The sequence below is a fragment of the Schistocerca piceifrons genome, chromosome X (assembly GCF_021461385.2).
Source record: "Schistocerca piceifrons isolate TAMUIC-IGC-003096 chromosome X, iqSchPice1.1, whole genome shotgun sequence".
Lineage (NCBI taxonomy): Eukaryota > Metazoa > Arthropoda > Insecta > Orthoptera > Acrididae > Schistocerca > Schistocerca piceifrons.
In genome coordinates this window covers 355,380,878-355,402,413 of record NC_060149.1, presented here as the reverse complement: position 1 = coordinate 355,402,413, position 21,536 = coordinate 355,380,878, and the positions used below count along the sequence as shown (strand labels likewise).

Below are 21,536 nucleotides of genomic sequence, written 5' to 3'. Positions count from 1 at the left end.
GAGTTATTGCCTTTACCCGTGTTGTTATTGGTGTATAAGAATTGGTGTATAAGAATGTTTATTTTAAAATTTTGTCTTAAGTTTATTGTCTTTCACATGTACATTGGTGTCCAAAACTAAAGCAAAGCAACAAATGGAAATTTTGCAAGGTTGGATTTATTTTGCCACAAAGCAGTTGGGACAGGTGATAGTAATGTAGAAACAATGTTGTCACATAGAAGAAGGTGTAATTAGATGAATGACGAATACTGACTTCACATAACGAGAGTTTATTCAGCACTTGCGCATACAAAGCGAACTGCCTCTGGTCAGAACACATAAGGTATATATACAGTTACAGAACATTCCAGTACAATAATTCTTGACATTTGTGTATACTTCTAGAATGTACTCAAACCGAATATAGAAATTAAAATTGTACAGTTCAGGTGAGTTTTGAACTCTCAGCAGACCAAGTACAGGTTCAGTCGTCAGAGCTTTTTGCAGCACATCGAAAGAATCTTGTTAAACACCACCCCGCATAAATTTAACATCAGCATTTAACAACTCTTGGAGTGGCCTGGCTTTGGTACAAAAATCTTTGATACAATGACAGTAATAAGAACATAATCCAAGGAAGCTTCTCACATCTCTAATACTTTTAGGAATAGGAAATTCCATTATACATCTCACCTTTTCTGGGTCTGGCCGCACACCTTCATTTGACACAAGGTGTCCAAGTATTTTGATTTCTTTTGTTCCGAAGAGAGACTTTCTTGGGTTGAGTTTTAGTCCGCCTTGTTGGAGATACTTACGAATGGCCCTCAGTCTTTTTATACGTTCATCAAATGTCTCTGAGAACACTATGATGTCATCTAAATAACAAAGACACATCATCCACTTCAGGTGCCCTAGAAGATTATCCATCATCCGGCCAAAAGTTGCTGGCGCATTACACAAACCAAACGGTATTACCTTAAACTCATACAGGCCCTCAGGGGTGATGAATGCAGTTTTCTCACGATCAGCCTCATCTACTTCGATTTGCCAGTATCCCGAGTACATGTCCATGATTGAGAAACACTTAGCCCCCTCCAGACAATCTAGTGTATTGTCAAAACAATCTAGTGTATTGTCAATTCGTGGAAGAGGGTAAAGTCCTTTTTAGTTATCTTATTAAGCTTCCTGTAATCAACACATAAACACCTACTGCCATCCTTCTTCTTGACGAGAACCGCTGGTGACGACGATGGGCTCTGTGAAGGCTGAATGATGTTATTCTTCATCATTTTCTCTATCTCATCGTAAATTATTCGACGTTCTGTTGCTGACAGATGGTATGCTCTCTGGCTTATTGGTTGATGGTCTCCAGTGCTAATCTGGTGCTTCACCGTCAATTTGTCTAATTTGCTCTTCACCTGTGGATTGAAGCATTCAAAGAACTCTTGAAGAATGGCAAATAGCTTCTTATGTTGTTCCTTAGTGGGATCTGGTGATAGTCGAGCTAGAAGATCTTATCTTGTAGTGGTTGGTGCCAATTTTGCCCACAGACTTGGCATGGGAGGTTTCTGTGACGCTCAGCTGTTCTGCAATTAACAGCTCAGCATTTGCTACGCACTCGCGCCTTAGAAGGGTCTCTGCGGTTCTCGGCGACAATTAACTATCCAAAATTCACTGAATCTGTTCATAAACGAGACAACAGAGGCTGGGATGACCAAGTTATTCTTCAGTGATATGCTTCTCTTACATTTCACTACAAGATCCATGGGTTGATGCATGGCATGACACATGACAGTTAACTTTTTAGCGCTGACTGCAGGAATGATCACTTCATCCAGCACACACAGTCTCCATGCACTTGGATGCCCATCTTCCTGTTCACAGTATCTCATCTCGTCTAGCATAATGTTCAAGCAATCACAATCTATAATTGCCTGAGAAGCTTTCAAAAAGTCCCATCTGAGAATGACGTCATGACTACACTCTTGTAAGACAATGAATTCTAAGGGCTGTGTATGACCACTTATACCCACACGAAAGACACATCTTCCTATAGGTTTTACATATTTCCCATTAGCCACCTTCAGCAGAGATGTTTCGTTATCGATGAATACGGTTTTCTGCAACTGGCGACAGTACTTCTCCGAAATGACTGAATATGATGCGAGTCCACAAGAGCTTGGGCTGGTTGGCCATCCATGAGAATATCGACGTAGTTTCCTATTGTTTTTGTAGTGGTCGATGGTGGAGTATGTTTCGCTTCGGTGGCCTCATTTCCCAGGAAGGTCGCACCCTATAGTTTTTCAGGTTGCGGCGGCTAGGTGATTGGCTGGAGCTTCTAAACGGTGATGAAGACCTTGATCAACATGTTGGGGAGCGTCCTCTCCAGCACCTAGCTTGCAGAGATGGTGCCCTACGTCATCCTGCACTCACATCTTGTTCATCTTCGTCATCCCGGAGTTGGCGTTGGCTAAGGGTGGTCTACTGTCTTGTGACACGGGCGCCATCAAATATCCACCGCCTTTCTCAACAATAGTGCACCACATGTCCCGGTTGTCCGCAGTGAAAACATACTGGTTGGTTATCCTGAGTCCTCCAGATGTCAGTCTTCCTTGGTGCCCAAACAGGGTCCTCATGTGGCATTGTAGGAACATAACTCGACCTGGGTCTTGGCTTTTTCACTGCTTTAAAGGGAAATGAAGGACTAAAGAGTGGCTTTATTATCTGTTCCACTTCCTTCCTTATGACCTCTTGATGCGCCTCAGTCTTTTGCCCACCGTGCAGTGCAAGTGCCTTCTGAACTTCCTCTCTCACTATCTGACGAGCACGTGTGAAACGAGTTCCTTCCTCCATCACAGACATCGATACAATGTTCGGAAGCTGTTCAAACTTCTTGCGTGTAATTCTTTTTTGACGCATTGTCTCAATATACTGGCACCATTTTATGAAGTCACCTGCTGTCAAAACGTCCTTCAGGAGCAGGGCTTGATACATTTCCTCAGCAACACCCTTCATGAGATGTGCAACCTTATCTTCCTCCTCCATTCTAGGATCTACTATTTTACACAGCTCTAAGACGTCTTGAATGTAGGATGCTGTAGTTTCTCCTGGACGCTGTGCCCTGCACTATAATTTGTCTTCAGCCTTGCATGTCTGTCATTGTGTGTCGCCGAAATACTTGCGCAGTTCCGCCTGGAATACTTCCCAGCTTGTGAACTTCTCTTTGTTGTTCTCATACCATTGCTTGGCAGTGCCCTCCAAGTAGAAAAATACATTAGCCAAACACACAGTGTCATCCCATTTGTTAAATTTGGCTACATGCTCATATACCTTCAGCTACTTGTTTGGATCTTGGCAATCGTCACCAGAGAACCTAGACAGATGTCTCGTGAGGTGGCACACCGTTGCTGTCATCGTAATGTCTTCTTCTTCTTCCTCTTCTTCTTCTTCTTCTTCTTCTTCTGTCTCCAATAGATTGCGATCTGATGAATATGGCTCTAACTCAGGTTTCTCACCACATAAACAGCAGCTCTGTCATGGCCTGATGGGAGCCACTGTGACGTCGATAATGTGCACTATCCCATGTTCCAATACCCAGCGTCTCCACCAGACCACTAGATGCCTGGCCTGCGGCCAGAACACATACAGTATATATAGAGTTACAGAATGTTACGGTACAATGATTCTTGACATTTGTGGATACTTCTACAATGTACTCAAACCGAATATAGAAAATAAAATTGTACAGTTCAGGTGAGTTTTGAACTCATGACCCTCCACCCAACAGTCTAGTATCATAACCACTACACCACGGTGACTGTGCTTCTCAGTTTCTTCTGCAACAATATAGATACAGCATGCTTAACAGTAGACAAAAAATGTTTCTCTCTCTCTCTCTCTCTCTCTCTCTCTTTCTTTCTTTCTTTCTTTCTTTCTTTCTTTCTTTCCCCCACACCCTGAACTTAATGGATTTGCAACATGTTCCAACAACTGTTTAATGTGCTTAGTATTGTGTGTGACCACCTGTGGCAGCAATAGGACTGACAATGATGATGGGGCATGCTGTGAATGATGTCATCAATCTCATATTGCGGCAGTAATGCTCATTCTTCCTGCAGAGCTGCTGGAAAGCCTTGGAGAGGGCCACACCATGCATGCAATATTTTCGATTTCCTAAAAACCATCAACCACCCATGCTATATGAGGTCGAGCATCATCTTCCATCAATAAGAAGTCGCCCATAGTACCTCGCAACAATCACACATGAGGTCCGAAGATCTCATCACGATACCTGACAGCAGTTAAACCTTAGAGTGGTCAATGTAATCTCTGCCCATACCATTAGGGATCATCTTTTTTCACAATGCTTGGGTCCCGAAATTGTGTTCCACATTCCTTCCATATGCAAATTCATTGAGAATCACTCTCTAGACAGAATTGGAAGTCATCTGTGAAAAGAACATTGGCCCACTGTTTGACCATACTGGTGGCATGTCGACAACTCCACTCTAGACATGCTTTCTGTGAATTCATCAGAGGTACACATACAGCATGTCTCCAACAATAAAGGTCGCTTTGCTAAAGCCTTCTTTACACTGTTTGCCTCGATATATCACATCCAGTGGATCCTGTGAGGTCAGATGCCAGTTGCCATGCAGTACTAAGGTGGTACTGCCATAGCCATACAGCCAAATAACTGCCCTCTCTTCCTTATGTCACATGTGGTCAGCCCTGCCATTGTCTTTGGATACAGATTGGTCTCTCTAAACTGTCACCATGCCCAAGAAACAACAGAGTGATTCACTTTCAGCCATCAGGCCACATCAGTTTTTGACTGTCTTGCTTCCATTCTTCGTATGGCACTTCTCCGCTGAGAGAGTGTGGTAGGTCTCTTCTCTGTGCCATATTGCACAGCCTGTGACTGTGTACACAGTGATTGTGGATGTGGAATTACCCGGCAAACACTACCACAGTTGTGATAGCGTAGATTTTCCCGGCGTATAAAATGCTGATGATTTTCACGGGTGTGCAGCCGGGTTCCATCGTCCTGACGACAACACGATATTTCAGCGGACCATCTGGCCGCCATCTTCAGGTGAGATTGAGTGCACAATCACGCCGGAACTGAAGAGACCTCAGATTCGGCAGCTCCTTTATACCGCGGGTACTGGCCGTTGCGCGTACGCAAGCAACAGAAGAGCTGCCCTCTGTGAGGCGAAGAATTGCAGCGGCACCAGCGGTGAAAACTGTCAAAAGCGAGGAATCGCAAAATTGAAATGCAGCCGGTCGAAAACCAGACCGTTGTTGTTTTATCTGTGATAAAATAGGATTCCACGTCTTGCTTAAAGGAAAACCTTTGTCTCTATTAATAATATCATCAGACAGACATATTTCAATTGATTCTTTCAATACACAATCCCAGTAACGGGAAGCCGAGGCAATAATTTGCGTCTCTTTGAAGGACATATTGTGCCCTTCATTAAGACAGTGTTCGGCAAGGGCTGATTTTTCCGGCTGGAGCAGATGTGTATGCCGTTGATGTTCCACACATCGATCTTCAACCGTACGAATAGTCTGTCCAATGTAGGCCTTGCCGCAGTGACCGGGAATCTTGTATACCCCAGGCTTCCTCAGTCCCAAATCATCTTTCACCGATCCAAGAAGGGATCTAGTTATGGCCAAAGGCATAAGGACATTTTTAATATCATATTTCCTGAGGATCCTTGAAATTTTCGAAGAAATGCTCCCCACGAAGGGTAAAAAAAGCAACAGATTTGGAAGTTTCCACCGTTGGTTCTCGTGGGGGTCCAAATTGAAAAGCACGAGTAATTTGGTGATCAGAATACCCATTCTGCCTGAAGACAACCTTGAGGTTATCCAACTCCTGTTTCAAGTTATCAGAATCCGAAACAGCATAAGCCCCCTTGACCAGTGTGCGCATAAAACTCCCAAGCGTTGATGTTGTGGATGACAACTTGTGGCATGGAGGTAGCGGTCCGTTTGCGTAGGTTTTCGGTATATGCTGTGGCCGAAAGTCCCATTTTCTTTCTTATGTACTAAGACATTCTGATCTCCAAATTACTCGTGCTTTTCAATTTGGACCCCCGCGAGAACCAACGGTGGACACTTCCAAATCTGTCGCTTTTTTACCCTTCGTGGGAAGCATTTCTTCGAAAATTTCAAGGATCCTTAGGAAATATGATATTAAAAGTGTCCTCATGCCTTTGGCCAAAACTAGATCCCTTCTTGGATCGGTGAAAGATGATTTGGGACTGAGGAAACCTGGGGTATAAAAGATTCCCTGTCACTGCGGCAAGGCCTACATTGGACAGACTATTCGTACAGTTCAAGATCGATATGTGGAACATCAACGGCATACACGTCTGCTCCAGCCGGAAAAATCAGCCGTTGCCGTTGCTGCTGGCACTGCTGCAATTCTTCGCCTCACAGAGGGCAGCTCTTCTGTTGCTCGCGCACGTGCAACGGCCAGTACCCGCGGTATAAAGGAGCCGCCAAATCTGAGGTCCCTTCAGTTCCGTCGTGATTGTGCACTCAATCTCACCTGAAGATGGCGGCCAGATGGTCCGCCGAAATATTGTGTTGTCATCAGGACGATGGGACCCGGCTGCACACCCGTGAAAATCATCACTACCACAGTTGATTGGTGCCCTGACATCTTGAGTGGCATAGTTGTCCATTAACCAGAAAGCTATCTTAAGTGCAGGCCATCTTAAGAGCAGAATATGGTCGTATGGACATCTGTTGACAGTGTGTGTTGCTATATCATAAATTGGACAAAGGATGGGGAAATAGTGATGTATTGTTTTAATTTTGGACACAAGTGTAGTTATCCAACCACAAATGTACAACTGAGGCTGGACCATGACTTATAATTTTTATAAAATTTTTCTCTCTATCGCATTTATTTTTCTTTGAAATGGAGAAGATGGTACAGAAGGGATACATGTTACGACTTGTCTTTAGCAAAAATTTGTTGGTATAGTGATTTCAATTTGAACAATAATATTTACTTTTCTTTCTTATAACTACCTTTTTAACACCATGTTAGGTGACAATTACACATTACTGAAAGCCTTCTTTCTTGTCCAATTTTTTTTTTTTTTTTTTTTTTTTTTTTTTTTTTTTTTTTTTTTTTTTTCCCGCCCTGTCTTGCCCTTACAGTTTTTGCTCATTGTGGAAGGCTTCAAAGCTGTTAATCACTGACCAGTACTTTGTCCAGTCTGAGATGTCTCCTTGATTTAACCCAGCCTGTTTGACATCCTTTTTCACCTCTTTGAACCATTTGATGTAAACTTGAGACGTACAGTCCAGTATATTAAAATGTGTTTTGTCCACCTTTTCCCAGCCATCCTAAAATCTTCATCTTGTTTTTCTAATTGATTTGCTTAATCTTTTATTTTCCTGGTACAGTTTTCCCCTTCCTCGTAACCTGTGCTGTCCACCACCTCTCTCTCTCTCTCTCTCTCTCTCTCTCTCTCTCTCTCTCTCTCTCTCTCTCTCTCTCTCTGATTTTATGGCTTCTAGTAGTCCTTACATTCCTGTCATTCGGAGTCATTCCCTAACATACGAACACACTCTTGTAATAGGAGTGTTGTGCGAAGACATGCTGAAACAGTAATGCCTCCAAATGTTTTACATGAAAACTCTTAAAGCTTTATAAACAAAACAAATGTTATTAACATTCTACATCTATATTATAAATGTCTACATATTTATTCCTCGACATCGTCACACTGGCTGTGAACACATTTCAAATAATTTTTTAGAACATTTCTCATGGAGAACAGTGCTCTGGCTAAAATTATTTTAAAAATGGACAAAAACAGTCTTGATCACAAAAACATGTATTTTGATTGTAACTGGTTTGTCAGTTTTTGACGATCCTCATACCACTATGGTAGGCAGGGACAGTGAATGGAGCAGGCGGTGTAACTCCACAAACGTCAACTGCTCCATTCACTGCCACTACCTACCTACCATCGTGGTGTGAGGAGCTGAAAATGGTCAAAACCTGACTGAAACCAGTTTCCATCAAAATAAAGGTTTTTGCAGTAGAGATTGTTTGTGTCCATTTTTAAAGAACACGTTTCTCCCAACGAGAGAAGAGTTTATTGTTACTGTCACTGTAGAGTGTTTGATGTATTGATGGAGCCACTGTCTCACCTCTGCTTGCACTCCTTCATAACTATCGATGTGAAGTCCTCAAAGGTGTTGTTTAAGTCTTGCAAAGAAATGGAAATTGAGTGGGGCCAAGTCAGACCTATGTGGAGGATGAATCGATGACAATGGACCTGAGGTGTCGGATTGTTACAGATGTCACAGCATTCATGTGTGGTCTGGCATTCTCATGTTGAAGGAGAGGGTGCTTCATATTGGACAAACTCTTTCTGTGGTTAGAAACTCAATTACAGCACACTGTTTCTCACACAATGACATAGTTACATTGCACAATGACGTGTTGCACACTAAAATTTGGAACCATCTTGTGGCAGTGGACTGCAAATATGGAGACATGAACAATAAAGATGTAAAAATGTTAATAATTGTCTTCTTTGAAAAGCAATTTTTCAGTTGTCCAATTTGCTCAATATATTTAAAGCAGTCAATTCTTTTCATGTTACTGTGTGCTGTTTTCTGGGTAATGAGAAGGGGCGGATTTCGTGTTTCTCTCTCTCTCTCTCTCTCTCTCTCTCTCTCTCTCTCTCTCTCTCTCTCTCTCTCGAAAGTAAATTTAGATTTCAGCTTTGTCTGCCTGTTCTTTTGGAAGCTGTGTTAGTGTTAGATAGTATTGTAAATGCCAGGTAGTTGCCAATGGTACTGCTTCTGGTTCTTCCATTGCATACTTGATTGAGCAACCCTTTCTTGTTTACTTCTTTTTCATATTTGTGGATGATCTTCTCCAAAATGCAGTTGAAGATAACCAGACACAGCAAATCACTGCTGTCTGTTCCCTGTTTTAATGTCAAAGAACTAGTGTTTTGTAACTTCTACGTATTATTGCTGTTTCGACATCGTAAACATTCCAAGGATGGACATATGTTCATTTATAAGCCCATTTCTTAACAGGTACACCATTTCATCTTTTTGTGCCCTTCACATGCATCTACAAAATAGGTGATGTGGATTGAACTATTATGTTAGTGATAGGTGGATGATCATGATGAGAGATGAACAGTAAACAACACTGTTTGAGACCACTAGAACCAGAAATTAGCTTATTATAAAGTAACTGCAAAAAATGAAAATTCAAAGAGTATATCTCCTGTAACAGACTGGATGGGTAGGAGGTTGGGTGGGTGGGAGGCAGGGTAGGTTGGTGGGTGAGTGGATGGGATAACATTTATTGTATGTTGACAGAGATAGTATGTTTACAAAATGTGTTCGAAGTGCTGCTAGTTACTGTCACTCTGTAAGGAAGAATATGGTAGATTGTTCACGCTGTGATTGTGGACGAAAGCTGACTAGAAATGAGTAGTGATGTACAGTGTCGTGGTGAAAGAATAATAGAAATGAATAGAAAGAAAGGAAAATGTTAATAGAAGAAACAAAAGTTATGGAATATTAAGTTTCTTTTACAGTTGCCTTTCTTTCCTAACATGTTTGAACAACACAAATTGCAGTGTGTAGCAGTGAAACATTTTTTGTACTACTGCATGTTACAGCTTGAATTTGCCAATAACATGTCTTGCATAAATAATTCAAAAACTTTCTGCAAAATGCAGACATCACTTTAAACGCTGGCAAGTGAAGTTAAACATTGCCTTACAATCTTAAATTAATATTCTAGGTAGCAAAATTCTGCCGTTCATGGGACTGAGTAATAGCAGTGCCAATGGTGGTGGCGGTGCCAGCAGCAGCAGTAGCAGCAGCAGCAGCAGCAGCAGTAGTAGCAGCAGCAGCACAAGCACCACCACCAGCAGTGGTTGTGGTGGCAGCAATGGTGGCAGTGGTGGTAGTGGTGGCAGCAGCTCAACCACCACCACCACGACCACTACCACGACCACCACCACCACCAGCAGCAGCAGTAGCAGCAGCAGCAGTAGCAGCAGCAGCAGCACATGCAACAGTGGCCAGGCATCTGGTCCACCTGCTCCAGACAACTCTAACTCCTTTGGACTGGAGGACCGCTACAATACACATGAATGGTCAGAACATGGAAGTCCATCACATCCACCAGTTTTTCCTAGTGCCACAAATTCAAAGAACAATACTTCAAAAGGTATGCGTAGTAATTAGTGCAACTCGTGAATTTAATGCTGTTATTCAGTGCATTGCCTATTTTTTGTGCCTCTACGGTCATTTTAGTTTATTCTTCTGTTGCTGCCTGGTGGAACGACTTCATAATTATAAACAAACAGTCACAGTAGGTGCCTAAACAACTGAATAATTTCATTGTAATATGAAACACACTACCTTGAACTGATAGGTATATCATACATTGAAGTCCAGAAAGGCTCTTTGATATCGTCTTGTGTCAGGGAGCCATGCCATTATGTGATAAATGGGAACTTGAATAAGGAATTTGTGAAGTAGGCAATATTTACATGTGCAGGAAGCAAGAGTGTGAAGATAGTTATTGGCTTTGGTTTACTGGCTATTTTGAAGGAAAAAAGTACCATTAATCTTAACACAAGCTTTCTTCAAAGTATACATTCCTGTATTTATGTATGAAGTAAAGATAGAAAGTATTTAAATTCTTGAAGGACAGTAGCATTTGCATGCCAAATAGCCTTTATCGACCTTACATGCTGTTTCACAGCAGGTAAAGAGAGTAAAATGTTGGGTGTGCTCTCTCATTTGTGCAGTCCATTCTCAATGACAGAGGATAACATGTACTTTTTCTGAAGGAGTTTACTTCTGTGCACCATATATCTTACACATTTTCAACACAGCATATATTTCTTGCATGTTGATATGAAGTGTGCAGCATTTGAAACAAAGAGGGTATTGTGCTAAGATCACCTTTGTTGAAGAGAATTTGCATATGACGTATGTGTTTTGCTTATTCTGCTATAACTTGAGGATCAAACTTAATAGTCTAGTGTGTAATTACCTATCGACCGACCCAGGCTTTGCATAAGTAGACTTAGTATCAGTGACCAGGCAACTCAAATAAGACATTTTTCACAAAAAGAAAAATGATAGTGACAGCCATTATATAACAGTGAACAGGCAAAGAAATGAAAACAAGTCCACTCTCTGATTAATAATGAAATAGCGAGGCAAAAGGAAGTAGCTAGGATTCACAAAACACGGAAAAGTTCATGGCAGCTGCAAGGGACATTACCAGAAAAAGGTTAGTTGGACAGGATCTGGAGTATATTGTTTATGATTGAAATAACATATGGTTGAACCTGTGTGCGTAGCAGGATAATGATACAGTAAGTTTCATTTTATACTGTTGTGAACAGTGGATAGGCAAGGTGTCTGCTCTGCATAGCTTTGCTGTATTGGAAGACACATGACGCAGTTATGTGATGCTCGAAAGCTTATTTTACATACTAATATTATAGCCAGTTTATCTAGAACTATTGAGTGTTGTAGAAATATTACTGCTTGTCCTCCAGATGTACTTCATAAGAAGTGTAAGGTTGCGTCTACATTGAGCATGTGCCGTATTCACCCGATTATAAGATGGGGTTTACTCCTCAAATTCATCATTAGAAAAATATAAGGTTGTCTTATATTCACAGATTAAACTATTGCTGCTGAGGTCAACATTTGTATGTTGTTTAGTAGAGTATATATGAGTAGTCTCACATTTATATGGGTTTTCTTATATTTGGAGATGAAGCTTTGGCTGTTGAGGTCACAGGCAGAATTATTTTGAAGAATTCGAAAGGGCAGCGCTCAGCAAATGATATCAGTGTTCCATCAGGCTCAAGATTTCCTGATACGCTGAAGCACTTGATACAGTATTGACATTGCTCGAAAACTCATGTGACACAGTGCTAGTGCAAGAGATACATGAGAAACTATGCACTAGCCACTACAACAGTCTAATGCTCTGATTCAAATATGACAATTTTGTGAAACAATGGAGGAAATAGTATTAGATTCTGTCATCTAAAAACGTTTGTTGTATTTTAACTGGTTTTTAATAAACATTCTCATACATGTAGGCTTGTGGGTACCAGTACAAACATTAATGCCGCTTTTTAAGAAAAGGTAACTTTCAAAAAGGGAAATGTTCTTCAAGAAACATTAGTTGATTCAGAATCCAGACCAATATTTTATTTGGTTATATGAGACTGCAGTGATTTACTAAGTGGATTGCAAATGTCAGTCAGTCGCTGTTCACATATTAGAATACTGGGTAAAAAGTTACTTGCTTGAGAACATGATGGTGACATTCAGATCAAACAAGAAGGATTCTTAATCCAAAATTAAATATCTAACAAAGGAAATAAATCATATTGAACTGACTATAATTGTTATCGTGAGGCTAAATTTCAGCAGCAAGACCCGTCATGGAGATAGTAGCAAGTCATCACTAGATCTTGGGATGACTGAAACTTCGAGAGTGGGACTGAACCGTAATTGTGATCCTTTGTGTATGTATTAGTTGGATTTGTTACCTGTAAACTAGAAGATATTGCAGTCAGTTTTTCACAGTTGCTCGAGCACAGCACTACAGAAGAGATGGAGGGGGAACAGTGACACCAGTTTGACAGAGAAATAAGAGTGATTGCTGGGAGGAGAGCGGTGAGGAAGCACCAAATTTCGTCATGTTGCCAACCATGCGAATCTATACCACGTACTTGTGGGTTTTTATGAACATCTACCACATTTAAACTGCAGTTTGCCAAATCAATACGTAGTCGGAGTCAAACTGACTTTAAAAATGGACAAATACTCAACAATAGCTTTCATTTCTGCAGGAGATGGTAAAACTCTAGATTGGTGTCAATGCTGTACGTACATGTTTCTTGCTGCAATGTTGTCGATATTCGCCATGACATACGACGGGGGGAAGTAAGAGGAAAAATTTCTTAAATGTGAATTTTAAAATTCAGCTTTCATTTGCTGTCTTCAACTGCCACACCAGACTGGTCAATGAATGAGTGGATGGAAGCCTTAGACCTGCTTTGCAGTTTTATGAAGGACCAGAATTTCCTTGGGTTCCCACCCAGATCTTTTGCTAAGGTATGATTGTGGCAGTTGTTCTATGCTTCATGCATGGATCTTTTCAAACATGTCTGAATTTCTACTACCTTTGCATATCCTCTTTTGAACCAAGAGTGCAACAGCCTTTGCTTCCTCAGCATTTTACAAATTTACTTGTTAAAGCATGGTGGGTCTTTTCTGTCCTTAATACGCTTACTAGGCACATAGTGCCCCAGATCACGATTTAAAATTTTTCAGTCATTTTTCACACAATTTTATTTTTAGCAACTCTTTTTTTCCTTAACAGTTCTACAGTTTTTTCCTGTAAGTCTTGAGTAACACCCATACAATTTACAATACTTAAGTACTCAGTGGGTTCTTTCAGAGGTGATGTTCGAAGCTGTAGGTATATATGTTTTTACGATAAAAGCAGCAAAGACATCTAGTCCTTTGGGCAGCTTCTGTTCAATCATTTAAAAACTCCTTGCTTCAGTGGTAATATCACAGTTATTGACATGCTGGACCAATCTCTATACCTCCTGGTAGAGGTTGATCATTCACTTACATGTTGAACAGATAGGAGGCATTGTACTCCCATGAAGTAGGTCATTCTTCTGTCACCTGCTTCTTTGCTCTCGCAAGTAACCAAGAAAATCTTATACTAAAAAAGATTTCTGAAGAGGCATGCAAGATGCTATCCCAACATGATACTGTTGTGTTGTTTTATGTTTGTTGTTGTAGGGGTCATGGTCATTTATCTTTTTTTCAGAGCTCCATAATGTCGTAAGTTACTGAGGAATCTACTCTTCAGCTCTTGAGATACGATTTCTCTTCAAAGACAGTCTATGAGTTTAGGTAGTTTAAGTTTGAAGTATAGAGTTTTCCCTTTCGTTAATACAGATCATTGTAGAATCGTAAGTGGTTTTTTTCTGCCATCTTCTGCAAAATGAGACTGCTGAAATTTATAATGATGGCTGAGCAAGGCAATAGTTTATAACTTTTAGGGTCACTACAGTCTTCCCTTCTTTTGAAATAGAAGCAACACTTGCTTTTCTCTAGTTTTTATGACTCTGATAACATTTAAGTCAGCTGTTCAACAGCTTCATCAATCAGCACCTAACTGTGGCCAAAGTGTTTGACTTATACCATCTGTAGAACATCAGGGTCAACTGCTTTTGTATTCTTGTTTTTGACAGGTCCATTTCATTTACTGTAAAGGCTCAGACTATGTGCTGTTTGATGTGGCTTCATGATGAATATCAGTTTTGAAAAGCCTCTTTCTCAGGTATCTTAAGATTCTGGGCCTTCTGCCTGTTTCTTCCTACATCAACTTCGGTTATCAGTTTTATTCACTACTGTTCATTTGATTTGAATATGAACAGAGTACTGTGTGTTGACTGAAGAATTTGGTCTCATCTTGGATTAGTGTTGTGGAGATTGTAGTAATTTTTCGAGATGGTAGTTATTTTTAAGTAATGCCTTAAAGATACCATAATGAAATTGTCACTCTGCAGTAGAGTATGCACATTTGTGAAACTTCATGGCAGATTAAAAGTGTGTGCTGGACTGAGACTTGAACTTGGCACCTTTGCCTCTTGAAGGCAAGTGTTGTACTGCCTGACCTGTACAAGCACGACTCACAAACCTTCCTCACAACTTTGCTTCTGCCTTCCAAACTTCACAGAAGTACACTCTGCTGCAGGGTAAAAATTTTATTCTGGAAACACCCCCAAGGCTGTGGCTAAGCCATATCCCTGCAATAGTCTTTCTTCCAGCAGTGCTAGTCTTGCAAGTTTCACAGGAGAGCTTCTATGAAGTTTGGAAGGTAGGAGACAAGCTGCTGGCAGAAGTAAAACTGCGAGGACAGGTCATCAGTCGGGCTTGGGTAGCTCATTCAGTAGAACATTTGCGCATGAAAGATGTAGGTTCTGAGTTAGATTCTCGGTCTAGCATGCTGTTTTAATCTGCCAGGAAGTTTCACCCTGAAGATATGTTGTTTTCTGCAATTTCCTATTACAACCACATGTGAATAGATTGTTACTGTCTGTAAAACATCTGTAATTGTGAAGAACAGGAGTAACTTATGATCTTGATATCCAACATGGGAGATAATTTAGAGCAATCTCTTTTTCTAAAGTTCAATCTTCAGAGGTGTGAGTTTAATCCTCTTCACCATCTATCACTCTTATATGATGATTGAAATTTACTGTCATGAGTAAGAGACAATTTATGCATTTTAGCCACTAAAAGTACAGTATATCCATTTTCGTTATCAAGGTGGCTATGGCTGTTAAAATTGAGAAACATGGATCTTACTGGGTTACACACACACACACACACACACTCACTCACTCACTCACTCACTCACTCACTCTGTTCCAGGCGCGGCTCGTAATTAAAGGCTCTGAGGCGGAGCCGCCCCAAAATATATGTTAAAGTAAATTTCGCAAGAACGTATTACATAATTTAAATTATCAGGACGAATATCGCAATTTCCCATTCCGATTAAAATAACGACGGTCAACGTTTTTGGAACTGTTTGTATCGATAGATGTTTTCCGAACGGTTAGTAGTGTTTAGGCTGCGCCTTGGAACGTCCGTAAGCTGCATGTAGTAGCGGTTTGGGGGCGTGGCATCTACATAGTACTGCTCTTTATGGGCGACCCGAAGGCTCAGAGCTTGCAGCCTAAGGGTGTCATACCAACCACCACACATTTTTCAGGTTCCACTATCTATGTAATAAAGGAATGTAGAGTGGCCGAAACTTCGCTACCCAATCTCTGTCTCTGCACATCTCTACTACGCTTCGATGCGTCATTAATCGACGTTTAGCATTATTGTTTTGATAATGTTTTACATAGTAGTATTGTTTCTGCCATTGGCTATTTTATCCACATTTAGAATAAGTTTGCAAATATCCCGCCAGAGTGCACTACACTACAGTAACATACCCGTACTGCCATCTAGCGAGAGTTTCATAAGTGGTTAGAGGACAAAGCGCGCGAAGTTTGTCCCGTTACTTTACTTTCCTTGCTTGCTGATGCTGACTGCTTTGGTTGATACCGTGTGATATTAGCAAGTTTCTTTTTCGGAGTATATTTTGCAAGATTTTAGTGAGTTTTACTTGCTGGTGAATATCTGCGACATACCGCGAGTGTGAAACAAGCGCAATATGAATTCAGTGTGCAATTTAATAGGTAAAAACTTGGAACACGGCCATAGGATGAAAGTGAAAGAACTTGGTGCATCCAGACCCGCATTAAAGAGCTCTCCGAAACGCGTCTTTTCATATGATTTGCTGCAAAGTGTCACAAAATGTAATGATGACGTATAAAAACACTAACCAAAGATTTTAACTTGAAGTTAGCTTCTAATGATAATTAATACCTGATTATAGAAGATACAGTACGTAAAATTATGGGTAGAGGGTGATCTGCCCACCCCCTCCCCCTGAATTCTTAGTTGTTTATGTCAGACTAATCTGTAGCGTAACCCGAGGTCTATGTTGGCTCCGATCGACAAATGCCGCAGCCTTCCCCAGTATAGAAACCACGAGTCGCGCCTGCTCTGTTCTCTTCAGGGCATTAAAATCTTTTGTTTGGTGGTCTACTTTTACATGTATAGTATTTCTGTCCTGCACATGTTGTCTTTCCATAACTAAAATCATTCCTGGAAGTTTTGATTGACTTCATAGTTGATCCTTGTGTGTGTTGTGGTCAGTGGACTCACATTCAGGTGGCACAGGGTAAAATCTTGGTCCACCCATCCTGATTTGCATTTTCTATGGCTTCCCCATATTATTTAAGGCAAACATTGAAATGGTTCCTTTGAAAAATGCGCTATCAGTTTTCTTCTCCATCCTTGCCCAATCTGAGGTAGTGCTCCATCTGTAATGACACCACCAGTGGGATGTTAAATTCTAATCTTCCTTCCTTCCTATTGGACACACACAACATTGCCTTTCTTATTTTATATAGTGTATAATCAGTTGTCTTTTGGCTCTGACATGCTTGAATTATTGTCCTGAAAAAGCAAGCTATCAGTTTGATGTCAGTTCTTTCCTACATAGTTTATCATCATGTACATTCTTTATTTGTGTGCTTGAAACTTGTGATGATTGTGGGGCACATAGTGCAAATTTTGCAATGACACTGATTTATTAATGGGAACTGTGTGATAAACACAGAAGTGTGGAAATGTCCAGTGGACCTGCTTGTGGATTTGGTGTTAAGTTGAAACCATAATTTAAACTCTCATAGGTTGGCTTTCTCCAAGATATCCATATCCTGACCATTTCCAGCATCACATTCTATCATCACCATGTCATCTTTGCCAAACTAATTTCTCAGTGGGTCTATTTCTGTTGTGTCTTTTGTCACTTTATTTTATTGAACACTCAACTGTACAAAATTTGATACGATTGCTTTTCTTACTAAACTGCATCGCTCTCAGAACTGTTATTTAACAGCAGAATATCCTGTTGTTTTTTGCTCCTAACTTGATTGTAATTTTTATGTTGTAATTCTGCACCACATATATACCAAAATATTTGTGGAGACTTCACAGCCATTGCTCATGGGACCAGTTTACATATAAACGTATACTTCTCAACCCTACATGGTTCATTTACTTATGGGTATTGGCTTCTGCTTGATTATGTGAACAACAAAACACGTTTCTGCACAGTTGTGTCACAATCAGTGGGTCATGTTTTATTCTAGTCTTAATGTCTTGAAGGTTAGGTTTCGTAGGACATCTATTAAATGGTCATATAACTTCTAATAGTTTCTCTGGTCCACATTTTCCTCCTGTGCATATACAGGAATAGAAACATGAATACATGTTGTTTTAGTGGACATTACACACAAGTTGAAATAGAGAACTTGGTGGAAATGTAACACATGCTGTGGGTTGGGCCCTGCAATCTCACAGACCTTTTTTATAGGGAAGAATGAGGCGGTAGTAGTTCTGAATTGGATATACTATTATTTTGGATTGTGTGTGCATGATTATACAGTATTTTTAAAGCACTGGAAGTAACAAATCATATACACCAGATTGTGTGTATTTTTTAACATTGTTGTAGTTCTACTTTGTTAAACAACACGGTATGTGTAACAAATTGTCACAAGAATTTTACTAACATTTTCTTTTCGAATCTGGTCTATAGTGCATTATTGTCTTTTGAATCACAATATTGTTGACAGAGGAAGTTCGCTTGACACTATTAAGTAAGTTCACTTAAAAACCATTTATGATTCCCCCCACATGTCAAATGATAGGCCACTAAATGAAAAAGAAACTACCAGAATACTCCTTAAGTCTGACAACTATTCATTTGAATTAAGGTTAGTGATATTCTTGCTCACTTAGTGATATTTCTCTGATCCAATCTCGACAAATTAGCACCTACAGTGACTGTTTTGCTTGCCGGTAATTCCAGCAATGGTATAAACATGCAACATTGTTTACTTTACTCTTCACACTTACAGAAAATGGAAGTAAGAATTCCCTTGTCTGTAGGCCTGTTTCTGTGTATACGTAGTGTAAGTTGCAGTAACAGGTAGGTAGTGGCCATAAATTGTTGTTTCAGTTTTATGATGTAAATAATTATTGTTCCTGAAAGGTATGCTGAAAAATTTTTTTGGCAGGTTGTCAGTGCTGATACAACTGAAAAAAGAGGTGAGCAAAAACGGTAGTTCTCTTCAGCATTTACAGAAACATTGTATATTGATAAATACAGTGCTGAAAACTTCGGTATGATTAAAATCATGGTTTCACCACGTGTTGAAGACACTCACCACAGCACTCCTAGAACACCTGACAAGTCATACAGTTTCCAAACTGCTCGTGCTGAGTCTCTGGGCCATCACAATGTGCTCTCTGTCAAACTCAGATAGATCACGCGCCTTCCCAATTTTACAAAAGGATAACATGCTCAGTTATATTACATGCATTGTGTGTTGTGTGTGAATAGTAGGTGATGCTGCTATCACCTGAATGGGTTTATATCAGTAGTAGGTTGGTGGTCATAATGTTCTGGTTGATCAGCATGTGTGTGCAGGTAATCACCAGAAAACCACTCTGTGGCAGACTGAGCTGTGGTCAACTTGAAATACCACTGGCCTTCGTGATCTGACAATCCTGACACTTTACAGGTTACTGTATAACCACATTAGAGGGCTAACATTTTCCTAATTAGGGAGGAACATGAAACACATGGTGAAATTTAACTTACTACTTAGCACAGGTTTTTCCCTGCTACATGAAAGGAGTTAATAAAAGTCAGTCGAGGTTGGTGGCTTTTAAGTGTCTTCACTAATATTTATTGTGTTGGTCAGGTAAGGCTTCAAAAAAAAAAAAAAATCAAAAGTTACCTTTTAGTGTAGTAAAATAACTGTCATTAAATATTACCCACATATATTATGTGGAAGTAAAGCCACGTTAAAAAATGCTAATGCTATTTGTTAAATAAAGGCCCCACAGTCCATCAGAGTACTGTGGAATCAACATGACCATGAATCAGCTCTGGTTTTGAGTGTGTTCACTAAAATAATCTGTCATGTTTCTGGGAGACTGTGTGCTAGAGAGGAGCATATGTATGAAGATTAGAACAATGAGAAAAACTACACTGCCTGAAAAAAAATCGCACCTGGGAAGACAAGGTCAATTTTGGTCCGATGATGGCAATGCCACCTGGGGGATAGTAGATGCACTGACAAGGATTTCTGCATCATCCGCCAACAGATAGCGTAGTGGCATAGCTACCAGAACACTGTTTATGTCTACCCTTTAATAGCAAGTGCTCTGTCAGAAGGCTTAGGATGATGCAAATCTAAGAAGCAAGCAGGCAACTATGCCACACGCACGCGCACCCCCCCCCCCCCCCCCACACACACACACACACACACACACACACACACACACACGCTTCCTACAGCAAACTGAGAGAGTTTGAAAAGAGTCAAATTGTGGCCTTCCAAGTGGCAGGGTGGTCCTGTCAGAGAATTGCCACACAAGCTGGATCTGCTGCGTCAGTTGTGCAACACTGCTGGTATCATTGGTCACATGAACATTTTTTCAACCATAGACGAGGTTCTGTACACCCATGCAGCACAGTCGCCCATCAGCAGCAGCTGTGGCAGGTTGTACAGATTCACAGCTGAGATAAGAGGGTTTGTGAGCCCAGATGTGCCAACATGAACTGTTGTGAACCGGTTATTACTAGTGGGATTACGGGCATCCACATCTCTAGCCAATCTTCCACTACTCCAGAACATCGATGTGCATGGACTGACTGGTACTGTCAGAGGATCATTTAGAAGACTGAATGGCACACCCTTGTCTTCAGCAATAAAAGCAGTTTCTGCCGGGACGCAAGTGATGGGTGTTTGCTGTGCGACATAGACCCGGTGAGCGCTGTCTGTTTAAGAGTACATTCGTCCAGACCTTATGGTCTGAGGTGTGATGCTACAACTCTCTTTCAACTTTGGTGGTTCTGGAGGGGACGCTACAGTGCTTGGTATGTGCAGAATGTTGTTAGGCCCATTCTTTTGCTGTTTCTGCAACAGGAAGATCATGTGTTGTTCCAACAGGATAATGCTTGCCCACACATTGCTCATGAAACTGAAGGTGCAGCAACTTCCATGGCCAGCACAATCCCCAGACTTGGCTCCTGTAGAACATGTATGGGATGCAATGGGACAAAAAGTGACTCGTGCGACTCCTCAGCCAACAACTCTTACAGAACTACGTGAACAGGTCGAGCAGAAGTGGTATAATGTATCCCAGGACAGTATCCCCCATCTTTATGATCAACTGGATGCCTGTCAGTGTCTACATTGCTGCCCGTGGAGGCTGTACACTGTGTACTAATATGGGTTTTTCAGCATGATTCGATACCTGGTACCTCAGAACCTCTTGTGCTATTGATCTGTAAATATAATCATTTCATATACTCGATATGCACTGTTGCAACAATAAATCTTGAGTGAATTTGGAATCTCTAAAAGGATGTACTATTTTTTCTGGCAATCTGTGTGACCATTTAAAAGAAAGTCCTAAAAAATGTGCCCTTCTAGACACTGAATAAAATATGACCCACTGATGATAGCACGAATGTGATGGTTCAATCCAAATGAAGTGGTCCAGTAAAAATTAAATTGATTGCTTGACCATTTTTAAATATTTTAATTTTTGTATATGTGATTGTCCTATATCTGAGGAGTTCAAAACAGTTTTTTAAAATAATTTATCTTGCACCTTTACTGGATGGCGGCAATTTTTATTTGTAGGCGCGTAACGATTTTTCAGTCTGGAGACATTAGCGAAAATTTGAGTATCTCTGCAATGAGTTAAGTTACAACACTGCAAGTGACATGATTGTTTTTAGAAAAGTGTCCTGTACAACATTGTCTATTACACAAAAT

General features: G+C 40.6%; 1 protein-coding gene across 1 annotated transcript in view; it reads left to right on the top strand.

Annotated features, from left to right (window-relative positions):
• The window catches only part of LOC124722352 (probable WRKY transcription factor protein 1), a 189,420-nt gene that overhangs the window by 155,334 nt on the left and 12,550 nt on the right, over positions 1–21,536 (top strand). The window contains exon 13 of the mRNA XM_047247525.1: positions 9,788–10,219. Coding sequence (XP_047103481.1) covers positions 9,788–10,219 — 432 coding nt within the window. The remainder of the gene's footprint in view (positions 1–9,787; positions 10,220–21,536) is intronic.